Here is a 10,526-nt window from a genome sequence, read left to right as displayed (position 1 = left end):
TGGGGAGAAGGGCAATAAGCTGTCAGTGGAGACATAGTTGGAGAAAGGGGCAAGATTTCACTCATTGACAGTGTGAATAAATAATCCAAAAGCCACAGGCAGGGCAAATAGTTTCACAAACACTTAGAAATGGCTTCCACCCAAGTCATGGCCAGCTGACCTTGCAGCTGAGAGTGAGAGGAAATTTTAATTCAGTTTGCCTGGAGAACGGGTCAACTTGACCTTTCTTCTCAAAAGAGAGGCTTCATGCACTTGACTCTTGGAGACACAGAAGTCTGCATTTTAATTTTGACTTCTCAAAACAGTAACCATGGCCACAAGTGGTCTACTGGATTCCCTTTACCTTCCCAACTGTTCCCGGCCTTACTTTGCTTCGAAGGGCAAATGACCCCGGGGGGAGGTGAGCGATAATACCTTCTGGTTGACCCGCCTGGGAGATCTCAAATGAAACCCCCCCCACATGGATGCTTCTGCAAAATGCCCCCAGTCTACGCCACCCCCTCTCTCCAAGGTAGTATTCTTCACCTCAGCCCTGCGATGCTCACCCGGAGTCTAGACCCAGTTTCCCCACACTCAGCTGAGTCGCATGCTGGTTCCAGCTTCCACGGGGAGACTTTCCTGTCTAGGAGTTCCTGGCGCTCTGCCCGGTTCTGGAGAAGGGCATCTTCTCACGCTTCCCCTCTGGTGTCCTTCGAACTCAGCCTAACTTTGTGCAGCAGTATTTCCAGCCTAGCTGCCGGAGTTGGAACCCCTGGGGGACCCAGCCGCGCGTTCCTGGCGAAGGAGGGGCGCCTTGGGGCCCCTCCCCAGAGCAGGCGCTGCTCGCAGTGCGAAGGGGTAACAGAGGCGCCCGCTGAGAGCCGCTGGCAACTCCTGGGGGTGCCCTGCCCAGCCCGAAGTCCCCTCGGTTCTCTTTCGGGTCCCTCTGCTCTGTCGCCAGAGGCACCGCGCCACCCGCTGCGCTTTCCCCTCCTCGCCCCCACCCCCGGCCGGAGGCGGCGCCGACGCGGGCGAGGGGCTGGGGGGGGGGGGTCCCCGCACGCGAGCCGCCCGTGCAGCGCTCCCGCTTCCAGCCGCCAGCGCCGAGCAGCCCGCGCCTCGGCTGCCCCCGCCGTCCCGCGCGCCCCCGCCGCCAAGAGCCGCGCAGCGCCCCCGGCGCCCCCCGCCGGCCTCTGCCCGCACCTGCAGCCGGCTCCGCGCGCCCTGCCGCCGCCGCCGAAGCTCCAGCTCCCAGCGCCACGGACGCCCCCGGGCCGAGCGGCGGTGCGCTTCCGTGCAGACCCGTCGACAGACGCCCCTGGCCGGTGGACTCCCGACTCTCGCTCCTACACCCCGCGTCCCCAGACATGAATGTGAGGAGGGTGGAAAGCATTTCGGCTCAGCTGGAGGAGGCCAGCTCCACAGGAGGTAGGATGCAATAAGCACGCGAGCGGGCTCCCGCTTCCGCCCTCCTTCCCTCGCGAGCCGAGAGGGCTGCCCCTTCCCTTCCTCAGCTGGGGACGCTTGTTGCCTTCGCTGCATGAGACCTAGTCACCTGGCGGGACCGGGAAGGGGAGGTGGGAGCGGCGGGAATGGGGTGCAGGGGAGAGGGGGGGTGCATGCAAGATCCAGGTCGCGGAAGAAAAGATGTTTGAAGTGTGTTTGAAACTCGCCGGTGGCAGGGTCCCCTGCGATCCTGTGCGTACTTTTGCCTTCTCTGAAAATTTCCGAGGTTGTTTATGCATCTGCCAGATGACTCCAGACCGCACGCTTCCTTCCCCTCACACCTGGGGATTAATGAGCTGAAATAGTATTGATCCTCTCTTTCCACTTTTCCTTTATGCCCCCCAGCGTTGCTTCATTACAACTGTATTTTTGCCCCCTGGTAATACACAGGCGGAATCTTGCCCATGTCAGATTCTTCAGCAGGAGCGTATGTCTTGTTTTACGGCTACCTTCAGTTTAGTGTGTTCAGTCAAAAATGGTCTTCAGTGACACTTGGAAATAATTTATATACATAGTACAGCCTTGGAAGGGTACCGGGCGCTGTTTTTAGGAGCTTGGCTTTCAGAGAAACGCGCGTTCTGCGAAAGCAGGGAGAAATGTTTTGCTGTTTGGTGGGATCCGCAGAGAAATAGGGGACGATGCCCTCCCACAAAGCGTCTTGGGTTGCACTGATTTGTTATTAGGTGATTTTGATGTGTGCAGAGTACCTTACATGAGCCAGAAATAGAATGGAGGTGATTGTAGGGAACACAGGAGTGATAAAGGGCTGGACCTCTCCCGGATTACATAAGCTTTGGGGTCACATATGGCTGTAGCATAGTTTGGGTTTAGAGGATGAAAAACTTGGACTTGAGGGCTGGAAAGTTGCAAGGAAAGGTGTTTCCACATGCTGCGTTCTTTAGTACCCAGGGAAATGGAGTCACCTCAACAACTTGAGTCAATCATTCAAATTTATGGCCACAACGAATGGAAATGGACACCCTCCCTTTCTTTCCCTCACTCCAATGATTAAGATCATTGTAACCAGGAGGACACTAGTCTCACTTGAATATGAAATTGTAAAGAGAACTGCCTTAATCCTTTCAGACTGGAAAAAGGTAATATGAACATCACCTGTAAAGCCCCAAATTTGACTTGTAACTATGTTTAGTTCTGTTTACACTGAAGTCTGTAGCTGCGTGCTCATTACGAGCCAGGCATATGTAGGATATCTCTTGTGAGGAATACTTTAAGAGATCAAATGTTTCCTGAGTGGCGTGTTTCATGTAGAAAGCTGAGTAGTTATTGGGGTGTTGAATTGTGTTCATAGGGTCTCTGTCTTTGCCAATCTTTAGAGTAAGCATAGGGTAAAGGGCTAGCTGTTCTACTGGTGACTCACTCATGCACATGGCAGCTGAGGGAAGGCAAAGCTAGACAGACTGCAGGAATGTCGTCTCGGGAACTGGATGGCTTGCATTGCTTGGCTCCTCCGTTATCACCACTTCTTGATCAACCGGATAGGGATTGAATCAGCATGTCCAGTCTATTCACAGGGCCTTAGGTGGCCATAATCACTACAAATGAGAAATGAAGATGAAGCCACACCTGGGAAGTATTATACATTTAACATAATTTTAAAAAGCGTACCTTTTAGTGCTATCTCCAGAATCAGTATGCGTTCACTGCTTATTTGGAGAACAGAAACATGTTGATTTATACCTTGGCTAAGGTGAGACCAAAGTGATGAGTTTTCTGGCTGAGAATTGATTTGACATCTGTTTCTTGAATTGTATTCATACGTTTTTAATTAGTTGTCACGTGATGGGAAGAGTAAAAAATAGTTTGGATTATCTTTTTTATTTTTGTTGATATTGCTTCAAAGTCAATATTAGAGAATGATCTCCAAATATGTAGTCTATGTTATTTTCACCAAACATATGCATAAGTACTTTGCTTCCTTGTGATCAGATATAGGGTGGTCTTTACTAATCCTGGGATGAGAAAGGATGATTTTTAAAGACTTAAACTCTACCTTCCATTTTTGTTTTAAAATAATAGCCCCGATCTCTTGTTCTCTTTCCAATAAGCAGGTTATTTATATAACTTCCAAATGATCTTGTACTATAATAGAGTTTTTCCTTGAATATATATCTCTGGGGTGGAGGTTTATAAGATGCTTTAGCCATAATCTAAGAAAAATTTAACTGGAAGATCCAACTGAGAGAAATGTATGAAGATGATAGAGAAATCAGGAATTAGAGAAGTGTGTGTGTGTGTGTGTGTGTGTGTGTGTGTGTGTGTGTGTATTTTATGACCTAACTTAGAGATAGAACACTGTGAAAAATGGTTTGCTGAAAGGCAACAGATGAAACTACATAAATGCAAAGTAGAAGGAAAATGTTGGAAATGACAGAATAGAGTTGCATTGCTGAAACTTTATAATAATTGGGTTTAAAGAGTTCATTCTGTGCTCTCTTCTTAACAAGTAAAAGCATTTAATATGCTAACTGATCAGCACCACCTGTAAATCACTGTAATTGACACTGTTAATGCCAGAGAGAACAGAAAATGGGCAAGTTGTACGTAAGTACTTACAAGCAGAGAAGGTTTCTTGCAAATTAGAGTGCTTACTTTTGCTCCGCCAGCTTCCATGTTAAACCCAAACCCTGACCAAAATACATTTTTCATTTCATTGTCTAATCCCATTATTTTGCACTCCTGCTATAAAATCGTACGTAATCCTGCTAACAGTGGAGAGACAGAGGGAAATGATAATTCAGCCGTATGTTTGAAACAGAATCAGAAATAAGGTCAGAGGGGGGAAAAAAAAAACCTATAAAATTATTCATTGGTGTCCATAATTTGTGCCATCTAATTTAGGGATGGCAGATGTTATGTGATGCAATCTACAACTAAAAGTAAGGCAGAAAATATATGTTTCAATAGTGGAGTAAAAAAATCTCTTCCATTTTGAATTGTCATTTGATGGATGTATCATGGCTTTGGCTTAAGTTTTGTGCTTATTAAAAATAAGGCAACCTCAAATTAGTAATTCCACAAGGGTAATATTGAAAAATCCATTTATTCCTAACCCATGAAAAGCTTTTCATCATACAAACATTATTTTATTTTCTTTATGTCATAATAATGTAAGGGGTGTACTAAACATGATAGAATGAAGCGTTGAAATTCAGCTACCCTCTCTCCCCTGGACCCCTGTGCATAATTTTCTGGCCTGAAGCTTATGCCGTCTCATAACATAAAGCTATGGATGGTTTGTAAATTAATGAGCCATGCAATATAAAATATGTGTGCAAGATTTCTGCAGAAATGCAGACCAGATAGTGGTTGTTTTGAAGATATATTTCTGGGCTTAAATTATTAAGCCCTTCTTACTATTTTTTGTCCTTTTATTTATTTTTCGTGTTCTCACTTTTTCCAGAACATGTGAATAATATTGCTTTTCAATAATACATGGCAGAATGTGTTTTTATACTTAATAGCTTCACTTCTTAGGGACTATTTCAAGTAGATTAACGTATGAGGTGGGGAGGGGGTTGTGGGGAGTTGAATGTTTTATTCAAGGGGCCTTTGCAAGTCTGAAAAATCTTTTAAAATTATGTAACTGCATCTATTATTATAAGTTAATTCACCCTTGGGCATTGAATTACCCATTTGCTTTCCAAAAGTGTTTGTTTGGTGAAAGGCCCTAAGGGCCTTTTCTCAATTCATATCCTCCTGAACTCACTGGGATGTTTCATGCTGTTTACCAACATTTCTTGGAAGACTGTGAACTCTGTGAGAGCAGAGGGATTCTGTCCTGTCCCCTACTTTATCGCCAGCATTGAGCATGAAGTCTGACTTGTAATATTTGCTCAACAACAGATATTCAATGAATGTTGAATTGAAGCCTTCCTCCCTTGCCTTCTATGGCACTGAATTATTTTGCTGCCTCTGATTTCTCTTAGATCTCCTTTTGTGACCCTTATTTCCTCTTTTTGCCCATTTTGTGCAGCCTTTCACATGGTTGTCTTTTAGTTATATTCTCCATCTATACTCTCTCCATAATCAAAGTGTGGCTTTGATTCTTATTTCGATGGGGAGTATCTCTTGAGTATATAGTCTGCCCCATTCCTCTTCTACTGGTCAGACTCATAAGAAAGTTTTACCAGTACGTTAAAGTCATCGTGCCAAAAAAAGTCATGCTCTGTCTTCTAAAAACAATTATTGTGGATATTTTTTGAGACATGTTGTTAAAAATGCAAAAGCATCTCCTTCTGTATGGTATTCTCATCATGACAAATCAGTCACCAAGACTTATTGGTTCCCTTCTGTATTTTGTGTCTGTCTCTCCCTTCAAATTCTATTTCCACCACCAAGATTATGTTCTCAGCATCTCTTCTAGGCCGTGATGGTTACATCCTATTTGCACTAACTGCCATTCCACACTCAAAACTAACTAAATTTACGGAAACCTAACTTGAGTCATAGAATTCTTCTGCACAAAATTTCTTAATGCCTTCCCATTACTTATAGAATCAAAAATACAAATTCCTTGGCATGATTTTCAAGGCTCCTACAATGCAGTGACAGCTCTCCATCCTAAAAAAACTCTTCTACACCTTGATATGGCTAAACTGGACTGTTCCCTGGTCTCTAAACCTACCTTTTTTTTTTTTTTTCTTTCGTTTTTTATTTTCTTTTGGGTCATAGTTTTACTCTGTTGCCCAGGCTGGAGTGCAGTGGTGCCATCATGGTTCACTGCCCCGTTGTACTCCTGACCTCAAGCAATCCTCCCCCTCAGCCTCCTGAGTAGCTGGGACTATAATTAGCTATATCTCCTATTTTACCCACTGCTTAGAAAGAACTTCCTGCCCTTGTATTGCCCAGTGAAAATCTGTGTATCTATTAAGACACATCTGAAATGTAGTGTCCTTTTGTTGCCGCCTTACTGATTTCTCCCTGACTCCTCCCCAAATAATTATTCTTTGAATTTTCATAAGTTGTTTTTTCTTTTATTGTTGATATAGATCTGAATGACAAGGCAGAATTAGCTGGACATAATTTGTCTCATTTGCAGATATTCAGTTGTAACTTTTTGATGGTAAGTGTGCTATGCAAGAACTACTAATTTTCGTACCCCTACTAAGCACTTCTACAATGCTTCACAAACTAGTAGACATTTAGGCCAGGTGTGGTGGCTCACACCTATAATCCCAGAACTTCAAGAGGCCAAGGTGGGCGGATTGCCTGAGGCCAGGAGTTTGAGATCAGCCTGGCCGAATTGGTGGAAACCCTTCTCTACTCATAATACAAAAATTAGCTTGCTATAGTGGCAGGCACCTGTAATCCCAGCTACTGGGGAGGCTGAGGCAGGGAGAATCGCTTGACCCTGGGAGGCGGGGGTTTCAGCGAGCCTAAATAGTGCCATTGCACTCCAACCTGGGCAATAGAGCCAGACTCAGTGTCAGAAAAAAAAAGAAAAAAAGAAAAAAAAAAAACAACAGAAAAACTAATAGACATTTAAACATTTTAATCAAATTAAATCATGTTGTCCTGTGGTAGACCCACCAAAGACCAAACTTACAATTCACATCTGATTGCATGTTAAGCCATCTGCTGGAACAGACTTTTGGTTCCATGTCATTTCTATTCAGTGGACTGAGTTTATGAGTGCAGTAAATGACACCAAGATAATGCTTCTTGGAACTGTGCATGTTCTTGCACCTATAGCACCATGGCTATCAGAGTGCACATTGTTTCTGAAGAAGAGTTTAATAGATGCCCAGTAGTTTTGTGTATTTAGGGCAGTCGTCAGTGTCGTCTTCGGATGTTGTTGCTGTGATGTTCCCTCATTCTTATTCCCTTCCAGGTTGGTGATCACCTCCAGCATCAGTCCCTAATCCCACAAATAAAACTGCAAAATTATTTAAGTACTCACGTTGAAATGTGATTGTAATTGTACTTCTTTGAGTTTACATGACTGAGAAGGGTCCTTTCTCACATTTCCCCTCAGTACATGAATGTCTACACCACCACATCCACCGCAATTATACTCATCAGGTGATAGATCCTTGCATTACAGCAGTGGATGTGGAAAGGAATGAGAAAATTTTAAAAGGCATGGAGACATCATTCAGTGTATACACACCCATTTCCTTAGGTGCATTTCCTTTTATGTCAGACTTTACAGCGAGAAGTCAGGCTGTATTGAGAGGGAAGTAAGAGCGAAGTGAAAAGCATGTAAAGGCTGAGAACGGCTGAAGCTCAGCTCCTTTGCTCTCATGGCTGTGGCTGTATCCCCTCTTCTTGCCCAGTCTTTTCACTATAGACTGCTCGATCTGGATACACATGCACATAGCATTAGAAAACCAGAAAAAGGGGTGACTGTCAGTATTTAAGCATTAAAGTTATTCACACTGAAATATAAGGAATAATTTGAACATGAATATAAATATAGAATTTTCCATATTGAGCATGTGGCCTTATGCTCATGTTAAGGGCTGGTTTTTCTTCCTGAATGAACACAGCCAGTGTGGTTGAGTAGCTCTCTCATTGGAAATAGGTTGTCAGTTTAAATACCCTTTGGATATGTTGTTGACCTTTTAGAAACTTCTCTTTGCCTACCTATCCCACCCCAATTATTTATTTAGGTAAAAGTAAGTCATCAAAACATTTTAAAGCAACAGTTTATAACTTTTTGGTTACCTGAAATTTGTATTGGCTTAGGGAAATGTCCCCTCTTGTATCTGGCAGCATCTGCTCATGAAGTCTTTAGGGAATTAGAGCTGGCTTTTTAAAAAATATAAATAGGTCTTTACTGTAAACAGGTTTTGGAAGAAAAATAGGCTTCCATCTCCAGATGTCAACACTTCTTAATATTTTGAAGGATTTTTTGAGTGAAGCAGTTTATTTAAGAAGTGACTTTATCATAGCCCAAATGGGAATGAAAATCAGATTGGACTGACAACAATATCTACTGCAGTCTAATGACGATTACCCCACAACCTATGTCCTTTTTTTGTTGTGCTGTTTTTACATTGTTACATATGATAAGATGCCCCCAAATCTTATTATTGTTATTTTTTTGAGACAGAGTCTTGCTCTGTCGCTCAGGCTGGAGTGCAATGGTACGATCTTGGCTCACTGCCACCTCTGCCTCCCAGGTTCAAGCAGTTCTCCTGCTTCAGCCTCCCGAGTAGCTGGGACTACAGGCGCCTGCCACCACACCTGACTAATTTTTTGTATTTTTAGTAGAGACAGTGTTTCACCTTGTTAGCCAGGATGGTCTTGATCTCCTGACCTCATGGGATTAGAGGCGTGAGCCACTACGCCCAGCCTATTATTTTGTTTTTTAACCGGAAAAGACATGCCTTCTAAATGTCTTCATGAGTTTCATAATAATATTGGGTGCATATAGCACATATAGCTCTTAAACTGATCTACATCTCCAAATAGATATTCTGCCAGGGGTTTTATTTTGGGTTGTAACTTTTTATAATTTAATGAATATTCATTACAATAGCACGAGAAGCTACTTTAAAAAATGGTCTAGCCCATACCTTTTATCCATGCTTTGCATATGGTAATTCACCCCATGAATATAAGTGTCTTATGGTTACATCTAAAGGCAAAGATCAACCCATTCTACTGCAGTGGAAACTGATCCTCTAGTCTTCTTGTGTCCACAGGGAATTTTAGAAACACACACACACAACAGACATTTACAAAATAACCCTGTGAGATACTGTATAAGTTTAATTTGGAGAGAAGTTAAATTTAGAAAAATTGTCATTTGATTTAGAAACGTGAGAATATATAAAGTAGTCATTGAGTTTAATGTTGCTGCTTCTTTCTTCCTCTGTACTATGGTAGTAATGATATCTACTTGTAGCTTATAAAGAGCCTGTAATGATGAAATGAGATTAATTCAGCAAATATTTACAAATAAGCTACTTAGTATTGGGATGACTGAGACATTGATTCTGCTTTTAGAGAGCTTACTGTTTATCCAAGAGTTAGTAACTGAATATGCACGAGGCAATGATAGTCAAGCTGAGGAGGAAATAAATGCCTAAATATGTTTATTTTAAAATATTCATTCTCATAACAGAGTTAAGGATGAAGTAAGATGGGTATTTAAAAGCCAGATTACTTCCAGTTCGTCTAAGTGCTGTTCCTTTCCAAGTGGAAGCACACAGTGTTATTGAACTTGACCTTTTCCTCTTTGGGGTCCTATAGAATAAAGCTATGAGAAGAACTGGGCTTGAAATTCTGTGTTTGTTCTGTTGTCCATTTCTTCTTGCCCTCTACCAATTTTTCTAATTGTAATATGAGTTTATCTTTCAGTCACTTAAAGACATTAGATTATCTAAGCTATTTTAAAGATTTTTAAAACCTTCTTTGATGCTGGAAGTCTCTTAAGAAATGCACCTTTTTCATAAAACAAATACGATTTGGAAGCTTGGAGAGTGCAAATGAGCTATAACTTCTGTTTAAAGATAATCCTAAAGGAATTGAAAATGCTCAGGTCTCTTATTGAGAATTTAAATGATGTTCTGGTGTAGACAGAGGCATTTCAAATTGGTGTTGGAATTTTCAAATTAAATAGTATGTTTCTCCAATTTTTAAACTTAATTTTGGGAATCACTTATTGTAAGGATATTATTATATGTCATCTAATATTGCAAGCACTTTGTGAAAGTCACATTCTGCTCCACTTTTCTCCCATCCTTTCCAATAATTTTAAATCACTCTTTCCATATCATCTGTGTTCATAAACTCCCTTTAATTTGAGGATGAGCCTTTTCTACTGTGATGCACAGTATTATTGCAGTGGTTACCTGTTCCCTGTCCGCTCTTGGTCCAGTTTCTTCAGGATTTTCTGCTGAAGTCATGATAGCTAAGAGAGTTGGCACAGAGTCTGAAATGCAGGTGCACTGTGTTAATTTAAAAGTTATGGGGAGGAAAATCTTGGGGACAAGTATAAAACAATGAGAGTACAGAACGAGGCATTGAGAAACATGAAAAAAGGAAGCAGGAAACTGTAAAATACAGTATCC

The 10,526-nt window shown here is 42.2% G+C and overlaps 1 protein-coding gene across 2 annotated transcripts in view; it reads left to right on the top strand.

Annotated features, from left to right (window-relative positions):
• The first annotated feature begins 1,185 nt into the window (after nt 1-1,185).
• The window catches only part of KCNIP4 (potassium voltage-gated channel interacting protein 4), a 1,204,862-nt gene continuing 1,195,521 nt past the window's right edge, over nt 1,186-10,526 (top strand). For both annotated transcript variants that reach the window (XM_032271879.1, XM_032271867.1), the window contains exon 1: nt 1,186-1,407. In XM_032271879.1, coding sequence (XP_032127770.1) covers nt 1,347-1,407 — 61 coding nt within the window. In that variant the 5' untranslated portion in view covers nt 1,186-1,346. The remainder of the gene's footprint in view (nt 1,408-10,526) is intronic.

This window comes from Sapajus apella, unplaced genomic scaffold (assembly GCF_009761245.1).
Source record: "Sapajus apella isolate SASKATOON/1434 unplaced genomic scaffold, GSC_monkey_1.0 scaffold5, whole genome shotgun sequence".
Classification (NCBI taxonomy): domain Eukaryota; kingdom Metazoa; phylum Chordata; class Mammalia; order Primates; family Cebidae; genus Sapajus; species Sapajus apella.
The sequence above is the reverse complement of the archived record's forward strand: the minus strand, read 5'-3'. Positions and strand labels throughout refer to the sequence as shown.